Genomic DNA, 27,654 nt, shown 5'->3' with positions numbered 1-27,654 from the left:
TTATACTCAAGAGGAAACCCGTCCTCATCTGGGTGGCACCGAATGTCCATTTATTACAGATAAACGATGTTGACGTGGTACAGTGATGGTGATCGGAAGCAAACTGTAGTCCTAAATGAGTGTAGCAGACTGTTGACATTAACTACAGTCCAAATCCATCCTCAAAGCTCCTGTTCTTAATCTGTAAATTCATGGATCCCCAGGGCGTTAATGAGAAACCGTCCCCCCGGCTGATCAGTCCAAAAGGAAACGGATAAAAAGGGAAAACAAATATCAACATTCTCTTGTTCCTTTACAAAAACCTATACAGGAGAAGGAATGTCGTTTGTCTGAATAGTAATCTTTGGAAACTAGGGTCCAGATTAAATGAATCCCTCTATAGAGCAAAATAAACCCTTAATAGCCTGGATAACCTGCACCAAGTCAGGTATAGATACATCAACAGCCCCCTGAGTTGTTTCCTTTTCCAGTGGTGAATTTCCTATGACTAATATGTGAATCAGTGTAATAAACAGTGAAGTTCAGCTCATTTCAATCTGCTATTAATAACATTCATAAATGTTTACCTCTAAAATATTAGTATCGGTATCGATTATACTGGTATTGAAAAGTCTTGGTATCGCAGCGAGAATAAAAAACAAGTGATACCGCTCATCCTGAAGGAATCGGCTCTTGAGTCAAATGATTCGACTCAGTAAAAAGAACCGGTGATTTCCACGTGTTTTCGAGTGCAGGTGAAAAGAAGCATCATGATGGACTCCGCAGTGGTTTGTAATAATTGTGGCCTGCCCTATACGTTGTCCGGTAATTTTTTTTATACATTTCTAAATGTTAAATAAAGTGTCTTCTCAGAATAAAGTAGAAAATGAACTGATATTTTGAACAAATGAAGACATTAAAAGTAACATGGACTGGAATGAGTTTGAGTGCAAGAACCAGGTTTGGTCTTCTAGCTAGTTTAAGGTTAGGAGGCAAGTTTAGATGTCTGAGTTCTTAGTTAAAATTATAAATAAATTGTTTATAAAAAATATTTGCTGGTTCTAGAAATTTGGAGGCCCCAAAATGAAATTAAAGGCCCTTCTGCCTTAAAACAAATATAATCTCTAATTATTTTATTTATACAAAACATGTTGTGGGTACTTTTATATATTTACTTAAATATGCATATTTATTAAACATTAGCTAGGGTTACCACTAAAGCAAATATTAATTCATATATATATTATATATATTTTTTATTTTTTAATGCTTAGTCAAATTATATTTGAATATAATTTTTTTATTTTTTAATATTTTTATATTCTTTCATGTTTACAAGTTGGACGGTCGTAAAAAAACACCACTATATGTTGTACTCTGTATGAATGTGTATGTGACAAATCAAATTTAAATTTGAAGTAGAAAAAAAATTGATGTAAGGTCTTCTGGACCAGCTCTTCTTCTTCCTGAAAGTATTGGGTCACCTGCCCTTTTCTGCTGTATGTGGTTCTTTTCCAAACTGTCACTGCAAATCTCTCAATTGTCTTTAGATGGCGCTCTAATAAAATTTCGCATTCACTTCAAACTTCAAAACCCAAACTTCTTCCAGCACGGTGATTCTCCTGAGCTCCTTGAAGATCTGGTTGCTTTGGAGAGGAAGATCTTGCTGAGCTCTGATCTCATCCCTACTGAACACCTTTGGGATGAATGTGAACGCTGACTGCACCCCAGGTCTCCTCACATACATCAGTTCCTGCTGTTCGTAACACCCTCGTCTCTGATGAACACAAATATCCATAAGCACACGCCAAAATCTAGTGGAACGTCCTCCCAGAAGAGCAAATTTGGGACTAAATGTGGAATTTGGTGACCCAATACTTTTGGTAATATAGTGTAGATCACATTATCTAACCAAATCAATAGCGGATGTGACGGAGACAAACCGCTACGCTTAAATTGTTTTTATTTAGTAAATACAACAGCACAATTTTATTTAAAAACTAAAACTCTGTTTTTGCCCTTGGTTTCTTTTCATTTCTGTGTACAGAGGAAGAGGAGGAGGAGGAGGTGGTGGTGGTGGGGGGTAGGCTGCCCCATGTGCTCTTCTGCGGTCACATCTTCTGCACTGAGTGTCTCCATTCTCTGCAGTGTCCACAGGACAACGGCAACATCCTGTCCAACATCATCTGTCCTGACTGCAAGGTGATTAACGTCCACAGCTACTCTCGTGGCCAACTCCATCCCTAACTCCCGTCCTCGGGTCTTGTCGCCAACTCTGTCCTCGCCCTTTCTCCACACAGACGGTGCTCTTGCTCAGTTTTTTTCAGAGGGTAGCAGATAAGGCATGTTTAGATTGTCACCAAATGACTCCATAGACTGGTATTACTTGATTTATCATGACCATTGGTATATTACAAATTGGTGCAACTTATGAAGAAGGTTGATAAAATTCATAAAACTAAATCCGATTGGAAAACAATGCATTTTTGGTTGACTGGGACGCACCAATGAAACCTTTAGAATAGCTTTTTATAATAGAGCGAATAGAGCACAATACGATTGGTTACTGGGGCGCAGTCGTGCTCAGTGATTGGTCAATGTCAAAAATCACTAGACTTGGCCACAATGTATCGAGTAAAGCGGCCAAATGGTCTCCATGTTGGTGATGATTTCAACATCAATGTGTGTACGCGTTGCCTGCTTGTTTCATCGAATATTTACCGTAGATGAGCTCTGAAATTGGTGAGGAAGGGGTGGATGGATTGCAAGTGGACAGCAGGATAGTTGGCCTTATCTACACATCCAAGATGAACTCCAAGAGAAGGTACAATTTCTTCTTAAAAGTCTTAAAATAAATAATACATCCCCATAAAACTATAACATTCTGTATTTATGGTGAATGATTATGCTCTATGGGCGAGACAGACACACCGCTCACAGAACGAGGGGTCGAGCGGCGCGTTCGTCCCACGAGGAGCTTGCTGAGGAGGTGATTCGATTCAAAAAATGTTGTTTAAAAAGTGATGTTTAAACCAGGGTGAAGCTGAAATTCAATGGTGTGTACAGGGTCCTGATGTGGGGAAAGTTCTAAATGAAGCCCTCTGTAGAGCAAAAGAAAACCTGAAGAGCCTGGATAACCTGCACCAGGTAAAGTACATGAAAAACTTCTAACTTCTAGTTGTAATTTTCCCTCGATTCGAATTTGTCTTTTTTGTGCCAAGTCTCTGTTTACAGGCATTCAGTCTCAGCTGAACAAAGAGAAGACGCGCGTCATAAAGGAAATCGACGAGTGCGTCGAGAAGGCGATCACCGTACTGCAAAGAAGGTGCGCTGGTGACACTGAGAGCAAAATCGTCATGGAGTTGTTGCCGTTTTAGATACGACGTTCTCCGCTCTAGAATAGATACGAATGCGTGGACCGTTACACCCCTAATATATATATGTATATATACACATACATGCAGCTGTATTTTATGTCATGTAGACGCAATGCACTGGTATCTGATCTGAGCTGCCTAGAGGAGCTCTTCTCACCTGGGAGAGAGGAGTGTCAGAAACTGCAAATGCGACGGAAAGAACTGCACACAGCCATCCAAAAAGCGCAACATGTTTGCCAGGTCCCATTGCTGGAGACGTACTGCCATCTGGAAGAGGTGTGTATCATCGGTGCTTGATAGTAACAGTTAAAATGTTGCGTCTCGTTTTTTTTTTAATGCCACTTTATAGTGAAGACACAGGAGTTTGGACTGTAGTGATAAATTCCCAAACCATATACTCAGCAGTACGAATAGTGATGTGACCAAAAATGATTTACAGACATGTGACATAGAGTCTGTAGCATTAACACTCAGAAGACACAGCTCAGGAAAGCCTTAATAAAAGTCTAGTACGTGTTCTAGTAAAAACTAGAAACCAATGCTAGTAGGCTCATACCTGAACAGATTAGAAGCGCTATTTAAAGTGTATTTATTAGTAGGTGTAGAAGTGATTTTGGTGTGTTTTGATGTATGAATGTGAATTTATTTGCTCAGATTCTGGAGACTCTGCAGAGTCCTTTGGACACCGAGTCATACGACATGAGCTGCCTCACTCTACGATCAGGTCTTCGGTAGGTCTTGTTACGTAATGCATTACATACTTTATATCGTATAAACCAGAGCTCGATTTTTACACCAACATCTCTTATACACTGTGTAATCGACTCTGTATGGAAAAGAGCTATTGAGACCTCTTCAGCCGTACTGTGGTTCTGCTCCAGGTTGTTCCCACAAAGTTGGAGGCACAATTGTGTAGGATAGCTCTGGGAAAACCTCAACATCTTCAGCTCTGCTACCTCCAGCTCCACCTCCTCTCTTTTACTCAATGCCACTGTCTCTAAACCATACAACATCTCAGGTCTCACCACAGCCCTATAAACCACTCTTCTCCACCCACTCCACCCTGCCTGCACTCTTTTCTTCACTCCTCTAACACACTCTCCATTACTTTGCACTGTTGAGCCCAGGTACCTGAACTCCTCCACCTTCTCCAGGCTCTTCTCCACCTATTTTCTCCCTCAAAATAGTAGATATAATGAATGAAGTTGTTTTTCTATAGGTGCATTCTCCATGAAGACTACGTGAAAAGCTCCCTGGAGTTCACGGATTCACCACTGTGAGTATGCATTTTAAATATTCAAATATTCAGGATTTGTTACATTTCACAACCAGAATGAGATTTGAGAGCTACAGTTGTTTGTTCGTCATGGCAGCATGTGTGAGGAGACGGCCATCCCGGTCGCTGCAGTCAGGGCTAAGGGTTCATGGGAACACAGAGGACACAGGGACGGCCCTCAAGCGCCCATCTTTCCGCGCACATCATCCCGAAAACGCATCCCTCCTACAAGCCCTGATGTGATTATAGAGGAAATCATTGAGGAACCAGTTGCTGGTGGGGAGGAAGAAGTAAAAGGTCTGCATATGCACGTGTCTGAACAGTTCATTGAGTATCTTGGGTTTAGTTGATGAGCTTTAATCCATCATCCGTTTCTACTCCCTCAGACCAAAAGCCCAAGCATCCACAGAGACAAAGGGTAGCAAGAAAGAATCGCAAAGCACCAACGGACAGGACCGCGTTCTCCCAAAGTAGTCAATCCATCGTTTGTTTTTTTTTTAATTTTATTTGTTTTGTTTTTTTCCAGTGTTTTTTTTTTGTTTCAAACCTGAAAAACGAACGTTGTGGTTTCCAGCATCGCAGGAGTTGGTTGCCGTAACCCACATAATCAACCCTTCGCATTTCTACGTGCGCTATGTGATGGAGCGCAAGGCGGGAGTCTTTCTGTCCAAAAAGATTAACAGCATTTGCTCTGGAGTGCGTAGCCACTTCACCGGAATGGACCAAATCAAGACCGGTACGATTGTCAAGATTTTGATTTGAATCGCACGTTCATGTTTATTTATTTATTTATTTGTCTCACTATAATTTTTTTAACATGCATGAAAAAAAAAAAAAGAGACAGAAACCGGGAAAGTTTGTGTGTAATTTGTGTGTGCGTGTGGCTGTAGGTGCGTTGGTGTTTGTTAAACGGAAAGACAACGTCTGGTGTAGAGCAGAGGTGCGCGAGTTGATCCAGAAAGGCTGTCTGGAGTGCGTGACTCAGTGCTCCGCTAGTGATGTTGCACACCTGGAAGTGTTCTTCCTTGATTATGGCTACTCCAAAGGACTCACCATTTCTGGGTGAGCAGAGATTCTGTGTGTCTGGTTGTCAGTCTGGTCCACCCCACGTGCCATTGATTTCTTTTAAATAGACTCATTTGCATATTGTTTTGTGCATACATGCATATGCACATGCATTTGCATATTGTGCTTAGCCGCCTAAGTTTGTATGGGTTGCATACTTATATTTGGTGAGTAATAGAGAAATCCCCGCATGGCAGACGTCGTTCACTGTGATCTCTTCCTCCCTCAAACCCCAACCCTCTCAGCGATGATGTTGCGGAGCTAAACGAACGTATGCGAAAAGCCGATTCTGCTGCTCAGGCAGACCTGCATCACTGGGCCCCTCAGGCAATTAGGTGTTCCCTTAAAGGCATCATTCCCTCAAACCTGGTAAGATATGAACGCTATTGATCAAACACAATTTGTGAAATAACCTTTCAGCCAGAACGCTGCCAAAACCACTGGATACAGGTGTTTCCTAATAACCTGCTCGAGAAAGTGTATTTATTTAATGCGTTGCAGGTGAAAGGTTGGTGCAGGGAAGCATCCGAAGAGATGAAGCACGTGATCGACTCAAGTGTTGTGAAGATGCAAGTGCTCGGAGAAGAGAGAGACACGCTGCTGGTGGATCTAAAGAAAATATCAATGAACACTACGCTTTCTCTGAGCGAACACCTTGTGTTTATGGAACTCGCCAGGCAGGATACATTACCGTAAAGCTTGAGATCACTCACAAAATATCGTCTAATCATTATTAAATATCATTGTGTGTGTGTGTGTGTGTGTGTGTGTGTGTGTGTGTGTGTGTGTGTTATGGCAGGTTCTATTCTCCCCAGTTGGCCCCTGGAGGCAGTAAGACACTGCAGTTTTACCAACCTGTGTATCCCATACTGAACACTGAGCTGAACGCTGTGGTCTCCCACGTAAACACACCGTCCGACTTTTACATACAGCTTGTGAGTTGACTGCACTTACACACAGGACACTTTTTAAAGTTCTCATGGGGGACGTAAAAGACCTGAACATCCACAACTTTTTTCCATCTTCTTTTAAAGCAAAAAGCTCAAACTGGGAGTGATTTTACCAACAAAAAAATTAAAAATTAAAAATTTTAAAAAAGAAAGAAAGGAAGACTGTCATTAAAAGCCATGCTTAGCCAAATTATGTTTTTAATTAAATTATTTACAATTTAATTTTAGTAGTTTTAGAATGTTGGAAACTTTTTATTTTGTGTTAATTCTTTATGAATTTTTTTGTAGTTTTTTATATATATATTTTTTTAACCTAATTTAGCTCAAAGCACTATTCTGTCTGGAAACTGTAGATATTAAGTCTGATTTCTTTTTCTTTACTTTTATTTATTGAATCGAAGGTGGACAATATGGAGTTCCTGCTACTAAACACACAACTGCAGAACTGTTATGGGCTTCCTGGAGCTGAAAGTGACCTTCAAGTCTACTCCCCTGTTCTGTCTCAGGCATGTGTTGCCCTCTATGACAACAAGGACTGGTGCAGGGCTCTAGTCACAGGTGTGTGTGTGTTTGAGTGCGAGATTCAGTGTTCACGCATCTCCTGAACGTTTCTTGTGTTAACCGGTCTGGAGTCTGATTGTCAGGTTTCCCTGGTGGACGGATGGTGGAAGTGCAGTATGTAGATTTCGGCAACACTGAAACTCTGTCTGTTAAAGACCTCAGACAGATAAAGGACGAGTTTTTCGCACTGCCGGCCATGGTGAGAATCCTGTATGAGATTAGAGATAACCAGTAACGCTAGCTTTATGGTCAGCTGCCTTTCTAATTTCTTTTCCTCAGGCGCTTTGGTGTTCTTTGGATAGCGTTATGAGCGCGGGAAGAACCTGGAGCGAGGAGAGCATTAACGTTTTCCGTGAACTTACAGACCAGAAATTGGTCACTGTAGTCGCCAAAAGTGAGTAGACATGCGTTTTTATTCACTTTCTTTACCATTTCATCCATTCGGGTTTGTTTTTCAGAACTCGGGTCCAGTACCGTGGCTATGCCGGTACGTCTTTATGAGGTCACCGAGGATTCTACCGCACGCCAATCAAGCATTGGAGACTACTTGGTTAAGCGGACTGGCTTCGCTAAAAAAAGAGTATTTGCGATATTTGTCTTGAGGTTTTTTTTCCATTGAAAGCGTCTACACAGTAATTTACTTACAGATTAATTATACCTTCCGCTCTAGAGTCTCAATTAAGAAACCTCTCCCACTGGAGGATACAGTTTGGGATCCCCCACTGGCGGAAGAGGAACCATCTCAGAGCGAGCCGACGCTTCCTACCGGTGACCTTCAGCACTTCAGTCCAGTTTGACCCTACCTGCTGTTCTGAAGGATGTGAAAGTCAGGGTTACCCATGTGACCGCCCCTGGAAATATATTTGTGCAGCTGCTACAGTATGACCCTCACCTAAAGAGGTAGAACAAATCGAATAAAATGATTATCAACATTGATCAACTGTCTCCAGAACCACTGTATATGTTTACCACTGTACATAGTAAACAACCAGTAGGTTCCCTGGTGGTCTAGTGGTTAGGATGCGGGGCTCTCACCGCTGCGGCCCGGGTTCAATCCCCGGTCAGGGAACCGACCCCAGCCATTAGGGTTGCACAAGCCTTAGTGCCGGTCCCAAGCCCGGTTAAATGGGGAGGGTTGCGTTAGGAATAGCATCCGGCGTAAAAACGTGCCAAATCAAACATGCGGATGATCCGCTGTGGCGCCCCCTAATGGGAGAAGCCGAAAGAAAGTATATACATAGTAAACAACCAGTAAGTCAGATTCTATTTCCGCCATACGCCAGGATTCACGACGTGCTGAAAAACGAGTATTCCAAATCCGAACCACAGGAGATCGTTTGGAAAGCGGAGATGTCCTGCGCTGCTAATGTCAACGGTGTTTGGGAGAGAGGAAAAGTGTGCAGCGTGTCCTCAAGCGACGTCGCAGAGGTAAGACGAGAAACGCACTTGTGCCAAGCATTTTTAGTCAGTAAACCATGAAAAGGGTTTCTGCTCGTGTCTTGTATAATTGTTGTAGCTGCTGCTGAGGTGCTTCAACGAGGTACTGAGTAATTAGGTCTGAATACTTATGCGTAATGATGTATGCGAAATGATTGTAGGAAACGCTGTGAATGTCTGTCTTAAATAATCTAAATAAAAAAAAATTTCAAATCACGTATTAAACAACAATTGCAAACACAGCACAGTTTTTTTTGTTTTTTTTTTGATAAAGTGTGGCATACCGTATTTTCCGGACTATAAGCCGCTACTTTTTCCCCACGTTTTGAACCCCGCGGCTTAAACACCGAAGCGGCTAATTTATGATTTATGATTTTTCCTGGTTTCACAAACTTCAAGCTAAAAAACTGCGCCCCATAACATTAGACCAATGAAATTGCTGAACGGGTTCAGGTGAACCAATGAAACTCTTTATATTAAATCAGATGCGCTCCCACTGAATCGACCCGCACCACATCATAAATATGGATGATGTTCCTCTGATGTTTGACCTGCCGCTCACTCGGACTGTCTACAGGAAATGTGAATCATTCGTCACGCTGAAAACAACCGGGCATGAAAACACACTTCACCTGTGTTCTGAGCTGCACGGCATCGGGAGAAAAGATTCACCGATGGTGATTTTTAAACGCACGATGATGCCAAAAGATAAACTCTCGAGAGAAATTGTTGTGAAAGGAAGGAGGAAGACAGTGAACAATGACTTTCTTGGTAGGCTACTGTTTAGATACAAGCCGTGTAACAGACACTGTCTTTTATTAAAGCCTGTGTAAAGTTTATTAGTTTCAGTGTAGACACCTGCGGCTTATAGACAGGCGTATTTATGTTAAAAATAAACATCTTTGTCAAAATTGGCTTATATTTGGGTGCGCTTAATAGTCTTAAAAGCTTAAAAGTACGGTAAATATTGGCACCCTTCAAGTCAATCCATTGTCTTACCTCCCTGTGCCAAAACAACTCATTTGAGTGTTCTCTAATCCCTGATGGGGTTGAAGAATAAAAGGCAAGCAATCTGCGGTCATTTCTCCAAACAGAATATCTCCCACTTTTTGAAGGTCTTTGAAGGTGCTTGGTCTTGGTTTTTTTTTTATGGGTTCAAGACAGAAGGCTGGGATGGCCATGGCTGGACTTTTGATTTTGTATTTATGTAGATGCACAAAAAAACTAAATGTATATGCACAGTTGTTTTAGTCTGGAATGAAAAAGTGATCGAATGTCCACGAACGATTCTGCAGGTTCTGCGTTGTGACTTTGGAAATAAAGTGAAGGTCGACGTGAGTGACCTGAGACCTCTTCTCCCAGACTTGATTGGCTCTTTTTTGCTCGAGTGTCGCCTCACTGATATAAGGTATATAAAAGAACGGGCGTTGACTGTTACCTGAGAAGTTGGTGATTCTATTCTTTTTTGTTTCTCTTTGACTTTTCTCACTTGTCTACTCCTCCTTTAGACCAGCTGGTGGTTGCTCCTCCTGGACAGCTACAGCGTGTGACTTCATTTCCTACTACCTCAGCGGTGCCATGGCTTTGATGACCGTTAAGGTGATCACGTGACCAACATATTGCTATATTTGAGTACTAAAAATGTAGTCTTTCCCTGGTTTACCCTCATGTCTATGTTTTGGGGATGCCTGCAGGAGCCTTCGTCTGTCAGACCAGTACCGTTTCTTTGTCTTGCTCAAACAAAGCAGGCCAGAATGTCAGCATCGCGGATTTCCTCGTCTCTGAGGGTCTCGCGCTGAGAGACAGAAGTGTCGAGTACAACAACTTTGTCGTTTTTCATGTTTTCAATGAAATGGCCCCACTCTCCTGTTTCTTCACCTCATTTTTCTGTTTTTTCAGACCTGCACCGGCAGAACCTGACACATCTGATGACCTTGGTTGTTCATCAAGTGGAATTGCGTCCTTGGAAGAGTGTAAAGAGAGCAATACATCGTCGGCTCCCTCTCACACGCATGCGCCCAAACCTGCCCCACGCAGGACTCCTCCTCCAGAAAATGTGAGTACCCAGGCCTACCTACCACCAGAGCTGCCCCCCTGTGGGGACATACACATGAGCGTCTCTGCTGTCTCTGACGATGGAGTCATCTATGCGATGACACTAAACGCCGGTAAGTTGTGGGCTTACGATTTAAAAGGTTTTATGCGCTTTTTGGAAAACTAATCTAATAACTTATATCTTGTACTCGAACCTTGTTATTTATTTTGGCACGGCTGAGCAGTGTGCGAGTTCGAGCGCTTGCAGGAGCAGCTCCAGCAGCACATTAAGACCTTGCCCAGGCAGAAGCACTATAACTGGAAGAACGTTTTGGGATGCGCCGTCATGGGCTCCGACATGCTCTGGTACCGTGGAGAAGTCCAGGAAGTTATCGGAGGCTACGTGAAGGTTCAGATTTCCCATTCTAGACAAGAAATGATTGTGGGTCTGATGGTCAGTGCACCGTCCTCAAGACTTTGTTGGATTATTTGGTGACTATTTTGATTCTAGGTACGATATGTAGATCAGGGGGTTGAGGAGAACATTCCAGTGTGCCACGTGTATCCAGTGGTGCTTTGTGAGAATGTTCCTCAGCTGTGCATGCCGTGCCGGATAAGTGGAGTGTGCCCGGTCAGCAGGTTTTATTTATTTCTGTATTTTATTTTTAATATAGAAGAAAGTATTTGCTTCTCACCTCATCTGTGCTGTGTGTAACTGGATGCAGGTGGGGGACTCGTGGCAGTGCGACGCAGTGGCGCTCATGAAAGAGTCGTTGCTTGGACGCGTAGTCAGTGTGCACGTGATTGTACGTCCGGATTCTTAAACACAAATACATTCTTCATTCCCTAGTTCACGACTTGTGCCTTTTCTCAGGAGCTGCCAGAGGATCCACACGGCTTGGTTAATGTGGAAATGATACTGGATGGGATGCCTCTAAGCAGAATCATGGTGCACCACCAGCACGCCACGTTCAACCTGCCCATCAGCCCTGAGGTCTGATACGGTCACGGGATGTGAATCCTTTTAGGTCAAAATAGAATTTTTTTTTTTTTTTACATTGTGTTTGTACTGTAGGATTGTGTGGTGAAACCTCCAGTGCCTGATTTGGATGACTGGGACTTGAATACAGAGGTGAATCTGCCATGCTTCCGTCATTTATTCAAAGTGATCGAAGTCTGCATTTAGTGTGCAGGTTTATAATACAGGATCAAAGAAACGGGAACGATGAGATCAGTCATGTCAAGATATTGCACGATATTCGAACTGCGGTTTAACGGTAGATTACTGTAATTGCAGATGGCAAATTGACAACCTAGCTTTAAAAGAAAATACAGACATTTTGTTCAGTCGTGAAGATATAAGCATCTAGTTTATAATTAATTGATTTTTTTTTGTATAATAATTAAATATGCGCATAAATGAAATATGCAAAAACGAGCATTTGAACGTAGGAAAGTAAGTATTATGTTAATGAAACGGAGAAACGCAGCAAGCTAACAGGCCGGATTCAAGAAAAGGAAAAATATGCTGTTCAAATGCATAAGCGTTCCCTGAAAACCACGAAAGCTCTGATGCTTTATAATAATGTGGTTGGACATCGGTCATATGTTTCTCTGTAACCAAAATGTCAGCAAAAGATGAGTTTTGTATGAACACTCACACACTAACAAACAAATATGCAGGTTAATTAGAAGGACCCAATTATTAGGGATTAATGCTCTACAAACTATAAAATACTGGTTGGAAACAAACCTGGAATGCTTTTTAGTTTGATGCCAAATTGCGTGATCTCTGATTTTCCAACAGGGTTTGGAGGAACCTCAGGCCATTTCAGACATCTACACTGACCACAAACTTCCAGACGTAGGGAAGTCCTGCTGGGTCAAAATCAAACACATTCGCACCCCTAACGAGGTAATACGTGGACCCCGTCACAGATATTATGTAAGTGTTGATGCAATAATGTTCCTCATTCATGCTGTGGGTCTCTTACAGGTTTTTTTGAGTGTCATAGATACACCAGGTTGTGACCAGGAGTCTCTGGATGAAGCTTTGGGTCGAGTGAACAGAGACATCGATGATTTGCCCTTGCTGAAAGATTTCCCTTTTGGTACATTAGCAGTCATGATTTTAAACAGTATTTTGACCTATAGTGCACTTTGTGAGATTGGAGTGTGTGTTTGTGTTGTTTTATTTTAAAGAGGCTACTTGTTTAGCCGAGTACAGTGATGGTAAATATTACCGTGCAAAGCTTCTGGGCTTTTCTGAGCTCAACCCCAGCACCCGGCTTCTTGTGAGACATGTGGACTTTGGCTCTGATGACATTTTGCCACTAAGCAAGTACGGGGTTTTTTAATCACACCTTTTTAAACACACAATTTCCAGACAGAATTTTGAATATTCTGCTTGATTTCATAAATTGCAATAGGCACTTTAGTGTTACTTTTTAAAAAAGGACCATTCGTCCATCTGTGGCAGATTACGATGTCTTCCCAAGACTCTGCTCTGTTACCCGTGTGAGGCGGTGTGTGTTCAGCTGGCAGGGTTCAAGCCCTCGCATCTGTGTCAAGAGTCAGCACGCATTCCCTACCGACCAGAGTGGAGCATGAAGGCCATGATGGAGATGATCGACCTGCTTCATGGAAAACTGCGCGCTGTGCTTACGGTATGGGCACAGGTGTAATGTTTATATTGTTTAAATTCATTTTTTTCTTGAACATACATTACAGATACACCCGTTATGTTTTGATGTGACTGAGGTAGAATGTTTTTAGGTTATACATCGATAAAAATCCACCTGGCTTGTCACATAATACCTCTGGTGAAGCATGGTGGTGGATGCATCAGTGCTAATTTGCTTTAGCTTTTAGCTAGTCAACACCAAGTGTATATGTGTGTATACAATAATATATCTAATATAATATAATGGTACCTCAGGTTTCGAATTGATTTAGATCCTGAACACATTTCGCACCCTGAATATTTGTATACCAATACGAATTTCCACACGAGGAATAATACAAATATTCATATAAAAAAACAACCAATATGGACTTATTCAGCATTTAGTAATGGTGCCTTAACATCTTGAAATAAACGTGTTGCTACCGATGTTTCAGGCTGTAGAGCCACACCCGACTGTGATGCTGTACAACGCAGATGGAACTTTGGTCCACACTCCTCTAGTGGAGAAAGGCCTGGCTGATTATGAATGAGGAAACAGAATAAAGTAAGTACACGCTATTATTATTATATTGAATATTTTACGTAAAGCTCGTAGGAACGCCAGTGTTTAATAATGTTCATTCATCAGTTCTGTCTGTTTTACAGGTTGCACTGCGGAGAACCTGCAGGAAGGGAGTTTTTATGTTCTTGCTGTCGAGTTTGTTTTGACGAAGACGTTCGAAGTTTCGGAACGCATTTATATTTTCGGTTCGCATTTTAGTTCGTACGGCAGATAAAGGAAAAATGCCTGCAATTTAACGGATACACAAACCATCCAGGTCCGTTTAAGTAGCTGGAGTTGATGCTATACATCAAAAGTCTCAGTATGGAGGGAAAAAAAAAAGAATTAAATTTAAATAATTGTTAAATATTATTTAACACTTAGTTTAACACTTGGTTGCATCTGAAAATGAGTCATTGTGCAAAGCTTTGCATTAATGTAGATGCTAATTAGAATTGATTTGCACTTTCAATTACAAGACCGTTACAATTCGAATCGTAACGCAATAGTTTTGTTTGCTCCAATTACCTTTTGCTTGAGGGTAGTGGTCTCAATTTGTTGTCTCCTACTGGCGAGCTCTACCAGAAAATTATGGGCATTTCCGTAGGCCAATTTTTTTTTTTTTCTTCGAAAGACATAAAGGGGACATTTGGTGATTGAATGTTCAGTCCTCTGTTACAGTATTGATCCTGTATTTGTGTTAATTGATTGTGATTTTGTTCTTGTTACAAAACAAGTAAATTCCTGCTGTGTTTGAACTTCAGACTCTCTTATTCCCACACCAAAACAAAAAGTTTTCCCCTCCGCATAATTTTTGTACCCATATTATTTCTAATATTGAGGTATTGATTAATGGTATTGTTTATTCTGATGCAGGCTGACAGAAAAATATTAAAATTTAATGTATATATAATAGAAGTTGGAATAAATCAGCTTTCCAAATGGTCACCTGCTTCCCTAAATGTAGAGATTAAAAATAAGTTAAAATGAGTAAAAGGAGGAGGAAGATCTGGCAACCAAAACAAAAATATTTAAGATAAATTTAAAACTTCTTGTTCTTTTTTGTTGAATGTGTGTGGAACATATAAAGCACCTACTCAACACTACCACCCTTCACCAAGATCTCCACTCCTACAGTCTCCTATAACATTACATACATTACTGTAACATAATGCTTGATAAGGTTGGAGGTTGGATCTATGATGAAAGACTTCCCTGGTTCGATTCTTACCTCTAGTTTCATATTGAACATTATAAGAAGTTTTTAAAAACAGAACAATAAAAGGTCATTAAAATTGGTTGCTGGTAAATCAGTGGTGCAGGTGTTGGAGATGTGGTTCTTGTACCTGAGTCACTTCTCATAGACTTCAAGTAACTGAGAGAATGTACAGGAAGGAGAAGTTTTGACCCTCTACCATCAGGATTTAAGAGAAAACAGTGGTCTCTTAACTATAGAAAAACCAAGAGTCCAATAAGCAAAGCCTTGTTTGTCACCCCTCTGGTAGTGTAGTGGTTAGTGATGCAGCCTCTGCTATCTGACTCACCTGGTTCGATTCCTCCCCCTAAGCTTTCCTTTAAATTGTTTAAAAAGTTTTATAAAAAGAACCAAAAAAGGTCCTAAAAATCAGGTTCTTGCAGGAGATCCTGTGGCTCAATTGGAAGAGCTTTGCCTCTGGGTTGAGAGGTTGCCGGTTCAAACCCCGGCCAGGGCTCAAAGTTAAGAGTGTGGAAGGTTCCAGTGACCATAGTGAGGAAGGTGTCAGAAATGGCTGCATGGAAGGTTGAATGTGGATGGCTTCAGAGGGCATATCCTGAACCAGGGGGGCAATATTCAGGCGTCTGCCCCCCCTGGTGTCTGAGAAGCTGAAAAGAGGGGGTTATGAAGCAAAAACATCCAAAAAAAGTTTCAACATAGGCTCCGTGCAAAAATTCATTTAATAAACCATTTTCCCTCACCTAAATGCAAAACTACCACCCTCACTTTTTCTGAGGCTGTGAAGCAGCAGGTCTTCACAGCCTTTGTTCACAGTCACCCACTCTATTGCTCACCACACACTAATTTCCACACAACTTACCCAGTGTGGGGACAAGCCAGATTTGAACCAGCAACCTCTGAGCTCAGAGGCAAGGCTTTTACCACAAAGCCATCAAGTCCCACAACTCACCTTCTTTTTTTGGGGGGTTTATCCTTCGTTTCATGCTTCAAAGCAAGAAATTCAGACCAGAAAGAAACACAGAAAGCAGGATTCAAACCCTGAACCCCACCAACAGCAAAATACCAGTCTTAACCCACTGAACCATCAGGAAGGACATGTTGTGCCCATTGTTAGAGCAGGTCTATCTTTTCTTTCAAACCATCAACACAAGACTATAATGCTAAAGACAGACTTAGGAAGCAAAACCATATCGTGACTAGCAGGGACAATGCAGGATTCGAACCCTGATTCACACCATTAGCGAGGCACCAACATTAACCCACTGAACCATCAGGAAGGACAAGCTGGGAAACTTGTTTAGAGCAGGTCTATCTTTCTTTTTAACCCATCAAAACAAGAATATGAAGATGTAGGAATCAGGAATTTAACCTACCTCATGACTAGCAGAAAGAAAGCCAGGTTTGAACCCAGACCACCAACATTAGCAAAGTACCAGCCTTAACCCACTAAGCCATCAGAAAACAACAGGATGGGAAGCTTGTTTAGAGCAGGTCTATCATTCTTTTCAACCCATTAAAAAATATATATATCGCTAAAGAAAGATGTAGGAAGTGAATCCTGATCGTGACTGGCAGGCAGAAAGCAGGATTCGAACCCTGAACCCCACCAAAAGCGCAACACCTGATTTAACCCATTGGACCATCAGAGAAGACAGGCCAGGAAAATTGTTTAGAGCAGGTCTATCTACCTTTAAACCATCTACACAAGAATATAAAGCTAAAGAAAGATTTAGGAAGCAGGGACATAACTGACATCGCAACTAGCAGGATTCAAACCCTGAGCCTCACCATCAACGAGGTACCAGCCTTAATCCGATGAACCATGGAAGAGATCAGACTGGGAAGCATGTTTAGATGAGGCACAAGCCTTAAACCACTGAGCGACCACTGCTGAAAAGCATGTGTGCTTTTTGGAGGGTTCATACTTTGTTTCATGCCAGCGCAGTAAGAAAGAAGGCATGTAGGACTGGCTTTGAATCCTTATCACCAGCATGGACTTATTAAGGACCATGTTCAGGCACAAGCCTTAACCCACTGAGCTACCACAGAAGTGCTTTTTTTTTTTTTTTTTTTTTTTTTTTTTGGTGGGGTTATCTTTCATTAAAGACCAGGAAATCAAGAAATTAATCCAACACAGAAAGGACAGAATTGAAATGTTTTCAGAGTGGACAAGGTCCAGAAGTTTCATTTACCAACACAGCAGCCAGGAATCAAACTCTCAAACTCATCCTCGTTGGGACCCTGACATTAACCCACTAGGCTATCACATCCATCCATCCATCTATCTATCTATCTATCTATCTATCTATCTATCTATCTATCTATCTATCTATCTGTCTATCTATCTATCTGTCTGTCTGTCTGTCTGTCTGTCTGTCTGTCTGTCTGTCTGTCTGTCTGTCTGTCTGTCTGTCTGTCTGTCTAATATGATGTGAGGTCCAATTAACAGCTAAAACAGGTAGAAGTAATAACTACTTTTTACTTAAGTACATGTCTGAGCCAAAACTTCTTTACTTTCACTTGAGTAAAAAAGTATAATCAGTACTTCAACTTTTACCCGAGTATTTTAAAACATGAGGATCTAAACTTCTACTTAAGTAAAGGACGTGTGTACTTTTGCCACCTCTGCTGACGGAACTAGCAATAGATCACATCTTAGAAAAAAATCACAATACTTCACTGACTGATATGATTTTTTTTAATAAGAAATGTTTAGATACTGTTACATGGATGTAAATGCCAGTATACATACAAGTAGAGAAATCTATTTAAAATCTAGATGCACAAAGAAAAAAAAAAACCAAGGACGGGACTTCAGGTCTTCTGCTACCCTCTGGTGTTTTCTGGCTTTACGTGTAGAATAAGAAAAGATCATTTCTACTCATTCGTATCAGATTATTTGTTCATTGGTCAGAGCAAGTTAGACTTTTCAGCAGAGTGCTTAGATACTTGGCACACACTTTCCAACATGCCAATAAGACATATGAAATATGTACGTATCAAAATCTGGCTTTCTCCAATGATTTCCTATGTTGAGGCTATAACTTCATTGTTCTTCATTCTGGATAAGAGCGACTACTAAAAAACTTGGATGTTATCATATGGGAACAAGTTTGGGCCAGTGAAGAAGTTCTCAAATCTGGAAAGACATGATGGACACTCATGTGCCTGGAAAAATTTTTTATAGCACTTTTCACAACAGACATTGTCTCAAAGCAGCTTTACAGAAATTAAGTGAAGGTGAATAGTGTGTATTTATCCCTGATGAGCAGCCATGGTGACTATGACCAGGAAAAACTCTCTTAGGTGTTCTGAGGAAGAAACCTTGAGTGGAACCAGACTCAAAAAGAGGAACCCATCCTCATTTGGGTGACATCAAGACAGTGATTATAGTCTTTAAAACAATACAGAACACTGGAGTGTGTGATTTATAAGTAATGATCTATTGTGCCCGAGCATTCCTGGTGAAAACTCGCGTGAACGCGCACTCGAGGGACTTTATGATGCCGTGGCTCGCTCTTAGTTAAACCAGGCTGGGTGGGCGTGGCTTCGAAAAGGCTCAACGAATCAGAGAGAACGGGGCGGGGTGTTGAGCAGAACGAACCAATCAGAGTGACCCACGACCCAATGGACGCTATCGGTCCGGTTGACTTGGCGTGTATTCCGCGTGATAGCGCAGTGGAGGACGTGTGCAGAGGGAAAAAGCGAGATTTGAGTTGTCCAAAAGAAAAGACAAACTATCATGGTGACCCTAAAACCGGTCGCACACAAATTAGTAAGTTATGTGCCATTTGTGCTTGTTCTGCTTGATCTTCGATACGAAGGTAAGAAGGTACTTAATATACTACACACACACACACACACACACACAGCTGTACAGCTGCATGAACAGTTTCACCCTGGTCATCGCAAAAGTTTTCTTCTAGTATACCAAGTAGTAGACCACCAAGAGATTTGGGACATCATAATATTTTGTGACGTCATAATGATACATCTCACTGATGATGATGATGATGATGATGATGATGATGTGTGTTAAAGTCCAAGACAATAATATGTCCAAAAAGTTATGCCACAAGAATGTTTTTTTTTTTAATTTAAACCAATGATAAAAAAATTCCCAAGCATATTCCATGTCCTACTGCATGTCCTGAGTTTCCTTCTGATTCCAGGAGTTCTCTGCAGCAGTGAGAACAGTGTAGAGAAGCACCTGGAGATGGGGAAGAAGCTCCTCGCTGCCGGACAGCTGGCCGACGCACTTTCCCACTTCCACGCAGCTGTAGGTGAGTCGGTGTTGCTTTTTATTTCTTCCCCCTTTTTGTTTCTGCACAATAGTATATTTGTATAAATCTTTTTGACTACATGTAGATGGGGACCAGAAGAACTACATGGCCTACTACAGAAGAGCGACCGTCTACCTGGCCATGGGCAAGTCCAAATCCGCTTTACCGGATTTAAGCAAAGTTATCGAACTCAAACCTGATTTCACCTCGGTGAGTTTTTACTCGTGGGTAAGATATATATTGTAAATCCCGTGTAATAGCGTCGAGTAACCGGTGATCTGTCACAGGCTCGACTTCAGAGAGGAAGCCTGCTACTGAAACAGGGCAAGCTCGATGAAGCTGAGAGTGACTTCAAAAAAGTGGTAAGTAACTCAAATATGCAAGTCAATTTCTTTTTGTTTAGACTCCTCATATTAACTGTTGTATTTCCTACCCAGTTCAACATCCTGTTGATATCATGATACAGTGATATTGAGCCCTTTTTGGTTCCTCTCAAGGTTTCTTCCTCATGCCATCTCAGGGAACTTTTTTCAGTGCCACACTCAAACGTCTAGACCAGGGGTCACCAAACTTTTTTTTGCCACAGAGAGCTACTTCTTGGGTACCGACTAATGCTACCAGTTTGATACACAATTCTGAAATAACAAATTTGCTCAATTTACCTTTAATTATATGTTATTATTAATAATTAATTATATTTATTTATGTCAAACTCAAATGCACAGGGGGCCAAAACTTAAAGCACACTTGAGATCACGGGTTGAACAGGATAAACATTTATTGAACACACTAAAACAATGTTTTTTTCAACATAAATATGAATAAAAACAGACAGGAATATTATTCCAGAATAAATCAACTTAAATAACTTCAAATATTTTGCTCTCTATAAAAAGATCTCCAGACGTCCCACAGCTTCATCACGCAGCTCTTCAGAAACTCTCCCTCAGTAAATAAGCGGCTGATGTGCCTCCGATTTCTCCTCTGCTTTCACACCAGCTTCACTTTGTGATTTTGCTCTGGTGAAAAACGTCTGCTGAAATGTCAGGTTCTTCTTCTTCTCCTTTCTGTATCTTCTGCTCTGCATTCAGGTTTTTCAGCTTCTCCTGATGTTTTGTCTCGTAGTTCCGTCTTAGATTCGATTCCTTAATTACAGCTACATTCGCTCCACTAATAAGACACACGTGTTTACCAGCAGTATCAGTAAACATCTACTCACATTGGTTTTGAAAGGCTCTGTTTTCAGAATCAACTTTTCTCTTCACCACTGTGAGGCGCTGTTTCACAATAACTGTACAATAGAGTTAAATACATTAACAGAAGCTCGACTTGATTGACGCAGGAATGTTCTTAGGTAGTCTAAAGTTCAGTAAGGTAGCTGGAGCGCTGCATTATGGGATATGTAGTTTGTGTTTATCAGCGCTTCATATCGCGGGGACATTAATAACAATTATAATAGATCTTTATTAAATCATATCACCGGCCAGATATAATTGTACACCGGGCCAATAAGTTTATACCAATGAGAAAACCAGTGGCACCAAAGAAACCTCCCTGAGATGGTGTCTGGAAATCCAGGTGACACCGTTCATTAGCGTTCCATCATTGTTGAGGTTATGATCGATCACTACAAAAAAGAAGGAGCGTACCGATTTATCTGCTAGAAGAGATTTGTGTTTGTATAAATTTTTTTTTTACTTTTTTTCCATATATATAGCTGAAATCGAACCCCAGCAACAGAGAGGAGCAGGAAGCACAGAGCCAGTTGAAGAAATCGGATGAAATCCAAAGATTGGTGTCTGAGGCTCGGAGGAGTTTCCAGCGCGACGACTTCGGCGCAGCGGCTGCGCTCCTGGATACGGTTATTGAAGTGAGTTTAGCTGTTAACTCAATCATTCGAAATCTAAACGACATCGAAGGCAACACCCGAGCAACTCGAGTTTTACATGCAGCGTGTTCAGGGGTTACACCAATGAAAAACCTGGGCCAGTATATGTTTTGAATTTCTATCCAATCAGATCCCTGTGGCTGACCTCCAAGGCGCTCTAGCAGGCGTCCAATCGCGTGGACTTTTTCATGTCTTTTGATCCAATCAGCGAGCGCTATATTTTTATTTTCACTGTGCCCCGATTTCAACCGAACGACCGATTTCCTGTTACTGCGCGACTTTTTCAATCCGCTGGTGTATAAAATCCTGACTCTCACTCACCACAGATGTAGACTAGTTTACAGAGCTAAGAATCAGCAGGCAGAAGAAAGTGAGAAGTTTAGGGTTAATGTAGATGAGACAGAGGGAGACAGTGATGAGAACATGACTGAGATCAGACACATTCCTGATCATCATCATCTTTTCTCTGCTTGTGTTCTATATGTGGATCTTCAGCCTGGATACATTCATTAAATAACAAAATTTTTTATTCGTTTTGTATTTATATATATATAATACTAAATAAAAAAGAGGCGAAATTAAAACCTTTGGCAAAAAATACATTTATCCACGACGTCCTTTCTTTACTTAGATATAAAATAAATCAATAAACTCCAGATAAAAATATTTTTATTCAGTAAACTTCTCAAGTCTCAAATCAAACACCAAAATCTGCCATGTTTTACACAATTTACCCTCTAGGTGGCGTTTTGTGGGTTTTTCCCTCATAATGGTGACACAAACTTAAATTACTGTCTTTATTGATCGTACAGATAAAAACAATACATCATTAAAATCTGTAAAATGTCTATAATTTTCTATATATAAGCTTCCTGACTTGACTTGAAGAGGTGCGGTCTCTCCGGTATCACCTCATTAACTGTCCGTGTGGAAACATAGCAAAGGCTCTTAATGATGTCCACACGTCTCTGCACTGATATAGCCTTTATATTTAATCACTGTACATATGCTTACATATATCTCACATGCTGTCTAACAAAGTTTTGAAGTAATGCCATTAGTGATCTATGATGAAAGACTTTCCTGGTTGGATTCTTACCTCTAGTTTCATATTGAACATTATAAGAAGTTTTTAAAAACAGAACAATAAAAGGTCATTAAAATTGGTTGCTGGTAAATCATGGTATATCAGTGGTGCAGGTGTTGGAGATGTGGTTCTTGTACCTGAGTCACTTCTCATAAACGTTGAGTAGCTGAGAGAATGTACAGGAAGGAGAGTCCATTAAGCAAAGCCTTGTTTGCCACCACTCTGGTAGCGTAGTGGATAGTAATGCAGCCTCTGCTATCTGACTCACCTGGTTCAATTCCTACCCCTTAGCTTTCCTTTAAATTGTTTAAAAAGTTTTAAAAAAGAACAAAAAAAGGTCCTAAAAATCCGGTTCTTGCAGGAGATCCTGTGGCTCAATTGGAAGAGCTGTGCCTCTGGGTTGAGAGGTTGCCGGTTCAAACCCCGGCCAGGGCTCAAAGTTAAGAGTGTGGAAGGTTACGGTGACCGTAGTGAGGAAGGTGTCAGAAATGGCTGCGTGGAAGGTCTGATGTGGACGGTTTCGGAGGGCGTATCCTGAAGCAGGGGGGGCAATATCCGGGCATCTGCCCCCCGGTGTCTGAGAAGCTGAAAACAGGGGGTTATGAAGCAAAAACGTCCAAAAAAGTATCGACTTAGTTTTGCATATATAGGGAAAAATTCTGCCAAAAACCTATCACCCTCACTTTTTTCTGAGGCTGTGAAGCAGCAGGTCTTCACAGCCTTTGTTCACAGTCAACCACTCCATTGCTCACCACACACTACTTTCCACACAACTTACCCAGTGTGGGGACAAGCCAGATTTGAACCAGCAACCTCTGAGCTCAGAGGCAAGGCTTTTACCACAAAGCCATCAAGTCCCACAACTCACCTTCTTTTTTTGGGGGGTTTATCCTTCGTTTCATGCTTCAAAGCAAGAAATTCAGACCAGAAAGAAACACAGAAAGCAGGATTCGAACCCTGAACCCCACCAACAGCGAAATACCTTAGTCTTAACCCACTGAACCATCTGGAAGGACCGGCTGCGATGATTGTTTAGAGCAGGTCTATCTTTTCTTTCAAATCATCAACACAAGACTATAATGCTAAAGACAGACTTAGGAAGCAAAACCATATCGTGACTAGCAGGGACAATGCAGGATTCGAACCCTGAACCCCACCAAAAGCAAGACACCTGATTTAACCCACTGAACCATCAGGGAAGACAGGCTGGGAACCATCAACACAAGAATATAAAGCTAAAGAATGATTTAGGAGGCAGGAACATAACCTACATCGCACCTAGCAGACAGAAAGCAGGATTCAAACCCTGATCCTCACCATCAAGTCAAGTCAAGTCAAGAGGCTTTTATTGTCATTTCTACTATACATAGTGGTTCACAGTACACAGTAAAAACAACGAGCCCTGCTGCTACACAAAACAACAACAAGCTACATAAAGTGCATCATGTGCAACCTAGTGCAAACAGTGCAGACAGACAACACAAGACAAGACACAAAACCTGAGATAGCGCCAATTAGTAAACCTACTGTATACTCTGGATATACAGTCCTGTATGAGGAGAAGTGTAAAAACTATACCCGGGAGTGAATATAAACAGACACAATGTAGTGCAAAAGACAGCATGTAAACAGTGTAGTACTGTAGAGTACTACACTTTTTTTTTTTTTTTTTTGGTGGGGTTATCTTTCATCAAAGACCAGGAAATCAAGAAATTAATCCAACACAGAAAGGACAGAATTGAAATGTTTTCAGAGTGGACAAGGTCCAGAAGTTTTATTTACCAACACAGCAACCAGGAATCAAACTCTCAAACTCATCCTCGTGGGGACCCTGACATTAACCCACTAGGCTATCACATCCAGCCATCTATCCATCTATCTATCTATCTATCTAGCTATCATGATGTGAGGTCCAGTTAACAGCTAAAACAGGTAGAAGTAATAACTACTTTTCACTTAAGTACATGTCAGAGCCAAAACTTCTTTACTTTCACTTGAGTAAAAAAGTATAATCAGTACTTCATCTTTTACCCGAGTATTTTAAAACATGAGGATCTAAACTTCTACTTAAGTAAAGGATGTGTGTACTTTTGCCACCTCTGCAAGGACGGTTCAATATCGATGCTCGTGCTGGAGATGATGTATGCGATGATGTGGCTACAGTGAAAGGAGACTTGTTCAATTGGGTTTCTTGTTTTAGTAAAGGCACCAGTACGAGATTGTTCTACTGCGTTCCTGAAAAATATCGATGGCTTCTACAGCAGTGGCGGCAATGATGGTTTTTAGAGGCGGATTGGTTCAGCTTGAACATTGTAGCATCATGGAGCCTTTTTTCTCCATCTTCTCCAACAAAAGAAGAAGCAGAGTTCACCCACTGTTTGTTTTTCTTCTTCAGACATGCGTGTGGGACGTTTACTCCCGAGAGCTCCGAGCCGAGTGCTTCATTCAGCTGGGCGAGATGGGAAAAGCGATCAGTGACCTTAAAGCAGCATCCAAACTGAAGAACGACAACACGCAGGCTTTCTACCAGCTCAGTACCATCTATTACAACCTGGGAGATCATGAGATGGCCCTCAAGTAAGTAAGCTCCTGAAGATGGGGTGCGGTGATATTTCCGTACAGGTTTAAAACTGGTGTTTTGGAGGTCATGACGATCACATCTCGAAGTTCTAGTGAGGCATCGGTGCTGTAAATGTCTCTGTCTTTCTGTCCGCAGTGAAGTGCGAGAGTGTTTGAAGCTGGACCCTGAACACAAGCAGTGCTTCAGCCATTATAAGCAGGTGAAGAAGCTCAACAAGCAGATCACGTCAGCCGAGGAGCTGATCCAGCAGGAGAGGTGTGTGCTTCTAACTCATGAATGAAAGAGGCAGTTATTATAATCTGATGGTCCATAAACACCCAGACTCATATCATATAACACATGACTAGAAGATATTGCATGTGGAGATTTGTGCTTACTGATGTAGGTGAGGAGGCCTGGAGTGCATCCCAAAGGTGTTCAATAGGGTTTAGAGCTTTATAGCAGGAGATCTTCCACTCCAGCCCATAAAAGCACATCATCATGGAGCAGTTTTTGTGCACAGGAACATTGTCATGCTGGAACAGGTTCAAGTGCACAATTCTGGCATGGATAGAAAAGTCCGCTTTCCTTATACTTTTGTTTATATTGTGTATGGATGGATGGATGGATGGAAAGATAGAAAGAAAGAACTTTATTGGCATTGTTTAAGTATTAATACAATACTAGCAGTGTGCAACCTGACAGTACAGGAGATAAATGATGGCAGTGAAAAATATACGCAGAAGCTGTAGAGCAAATACACATTAAATCATTAAATCAAATGTAATCAGTCTGTATGGTCATTCTTTTTTTTCTTCTCCGCACAGGTACGGAGATGCAGTCAGCAAGTACGAGTCGGTTATGAAGACGGAGCCGAACGTTCCACAGTACACCATCCACGCCAAGGAGCGCATATGTCACTGTCTGTCGAAGGTAAACTGGTTTTCCCCCCCTCACAGACCGTCACCTCACTCTGATCACAACGTGAATAAATGAATATGAATGAATCGGTCTGGCCGCAGGATCAGGAAGGTGCTAAAGCGATCCTGGTGTGCAGCGAAGTCCTGAGCACAGACCCTCAGAATGTGAACGCTCTCAAAGACAGGGCTGAGGCCTACCTCCAAGATGAACAGTATGAAAACGGTAAATCTGTGCTGCTTCATTTTTCCGGTGTTGTGCTGCAATCATGGTACGCTAATGATGTTTATTCAGCTCCTCAAAAACAAATACAGTGGTCCCCCGAAAATGCGTGAATTTTATCTAGTTTATAAACGTAATACCCCTGGAGCACAAAGGGTTAAGGGCCTTGCTCAAGGGCCCAACAGTGTCGGTTTTTGGCAATACTCCCCCTAGTGTACGGAATTTATTTCAAAGTTTCAAATGGTATCCCTAACGTTCCTGAGAATTCGGTCCCGCGAATTTGAAGCTAATCCGCGACTTGCTGTCAGGATCAAAGATCCGATCAGAAGGTCAAAGGTTAGGCTACAGCACCCCCACTTTTTGGGCCCTTGAGCAAGGCCCCGACCTCGATTCTATTATTTATTTATTTTTTAAACAAGCCAATCCCAATTTTCTTAACAAAGCTAAAACCGAGTACCTGCATTAGAACCAGTTTCCTAAACAAATCTCATCTGTGCAGCCATCAAAGACTTCGAGAGCGCGAAGGAGTACAGCGAGAACGATCCTCAGATCAAGGAGGGATTAGAAAGAGCACAGCGCCTCCTCAAGCAGTCCCAGAAGAAAGACTACTACAAGATCCTCGGGGTCAAGAGGTGAGATCCGTAATCGGCGACCTCGGGTTAATAACGAAGTGTGTCCTGATCGATATCCGTTCTAAACCTCAGCCTGGTGTGACCCCCCCCTCCTAGGACAGCCCAGAAGAAGGAGATCATTAAAGCCTACAGGAAGTTGGCACAGCAGTGGCACCCAGACAACTTCCAGGATCCTGAAGAGAAGAAAAAGGCTGAGAAGAAGTTCATAGACATCGCACAGGCCAAGGAAGTGCTCACTGACCCAGGTGAACAATCAAACACTCTGAAATCTTACTTTTAAATGAGCACCAGTTTATGGACAAATTTGATGTTTCCAGCCATATGAGGTTCTTCCTCAAACTTCCCCAGAGCATGCTCTAACTGACTGTAAATGTTGGCACCTTTTGTCCTTTTGCAGAAATGAGGAGTTCGTTTGATCAGGGTGAAGACCCCCTGGACCCTGAGAGCAAGCAGGGAGGAGGCCATCACCACTTCCACGGCGCCTGGGAGAACTTCCAGGGTTTTAACCCATTCGGATCAGGACCGTTCAACTTTAAATTCAATTTTAACTGAGGTACCCCCTCCCCTCCCCACCCACGGGAGCAGCCTGAGAGAAAAAGCGTAACCTCCTGAACCTAATTGACACTGAACTCCGCAGACGCGTCTGCAGGAGCTGCCGTGGCAACGAGACGCATCCCGCTCTGTTCGAACGTTCACGGACTTGCCAAGCGGAACCGAGTGGTATTACGTCAAGCGATTTTGTTCTTCTTCTTCAGGGAAACTTCACAGTGTAGGTTCAACTCCTAATCAATCGACTATCCCAAAAAATCATATGTATATAGGAGACTGCACTATTTTTCTATTAATGTAATAATACTTTGTAAATACGGGAATAAAAAAAAGGTGTTGCTTTATTTAATTTAACGGGAAACTCCGCTGTGATGTTCTGATGTCACTGTTTCA

The 27,654-nt window shown here is 41.7% G+C and overlaps 2 protein-coding genes across 2 annotated transcripts; both read left to right on the top strand.

Moving 5' to 3' along the window:
- The first annotated feature begins 700 nt into the window (after nt 1-700).
- rnf17 (ring finger protein 17) lies at nt 701-14,664 on the top strand. The gene is given in 39 exon segments (XM_046844942.1): nt 701-804; nt 2,027-2,181; nt 2,706-2,803; nt 2,896-2,968; nt 3,046-3,126; nt 3,201-3,304; nt 3,464-3,632; nt 4,011-4,087; nt 4,576-4,632; nt 4,730-4,929; nt 5,019-5,102; nt 5,207-5,368; nt 5,523-5,694; nt 5,943-6,066; nt 6,199-6,374; nt 6,497-6,632; nt 7,049-7,205; nt 7,292-7,407; nt 7,488-7,602; nt 7,667-7,788; nt 7,831-7,840; nt 7,988-8,108; nt 8,492-8,636; nt 9,941-10,053; nt 10,154-10,244; nt 10,340-10,364; nt 10,367-10,460; nt 10,545-10,813; nt 10,925-11,088; nt 11,191-11,310; nt 11,405-11,485; nt 11,554-11,673; nt 11,755-11,811; nt 12,487-12,594; nt 12,676-12,790; nt 12,882-13,020; nt 13,159-13,345; nt 13,800-13,909; nt 14,011-14,664. Coding segments are annotated over 38 exon segments (4,488 nt in total). The 5' UTR covers nt 701-749; the 3' UTR covers nt 13,896-13,909; nt 14,011-14,664.
- A 3,845-nt stretch (nt 14,665-18,509) lies between these two features.
- Nucleotides 18,510-27,615, top strand: dnajc3a (DnaJ (Hsp40) homolog, subfamily C, member 3a). The gene is made up of 12 exons (XM_046844751.1): nt 18,510-18,946; nt 19,295-19,405; nt 19,491-19,615; nt 19,693-19,767; nt 21,123-21,275; nt 24,776-24,957; nt 25,097-25,216; nt 25,768-25,873; nt 25,963-26,083; nt 26,580-26,712; nt 26,809-26,957; nt 27,110-27,615. The coding sequence occupies exons 1-12, from the start codon at nt 18,865-18,867 to the stop codon at nt 27,262-27,264; spliced, it is 1,512 nt and encodes a 503-aa protein (XP_046700707.1). The 5' UTR covers nt 18,510-18,864; the 3' UTR covers nt 27,265-27,615.
- Nucleotides 27,616-27,654: the final 39 nt, after the last annotated feature.

Source organism: Silurus meridionalis, chromosome 3 (assembly GCF_014805685.1).
Source record: "Silurus meridionalis isolate SWU-2019-XX chromosome 3, ASM1480568v1, whole genome shotgun sequence".
NCBI lineage: Eukaryota > Metazoa > Chordata > Actinopteri > Siluriformes > Siluridae > Silurus > Silurus meridionalis.
The sequence above is the reverse complement of the archived record's forward strand: the minus strand, read 5'-3'. Positions and strand labels throughout refer to the sequence as shown.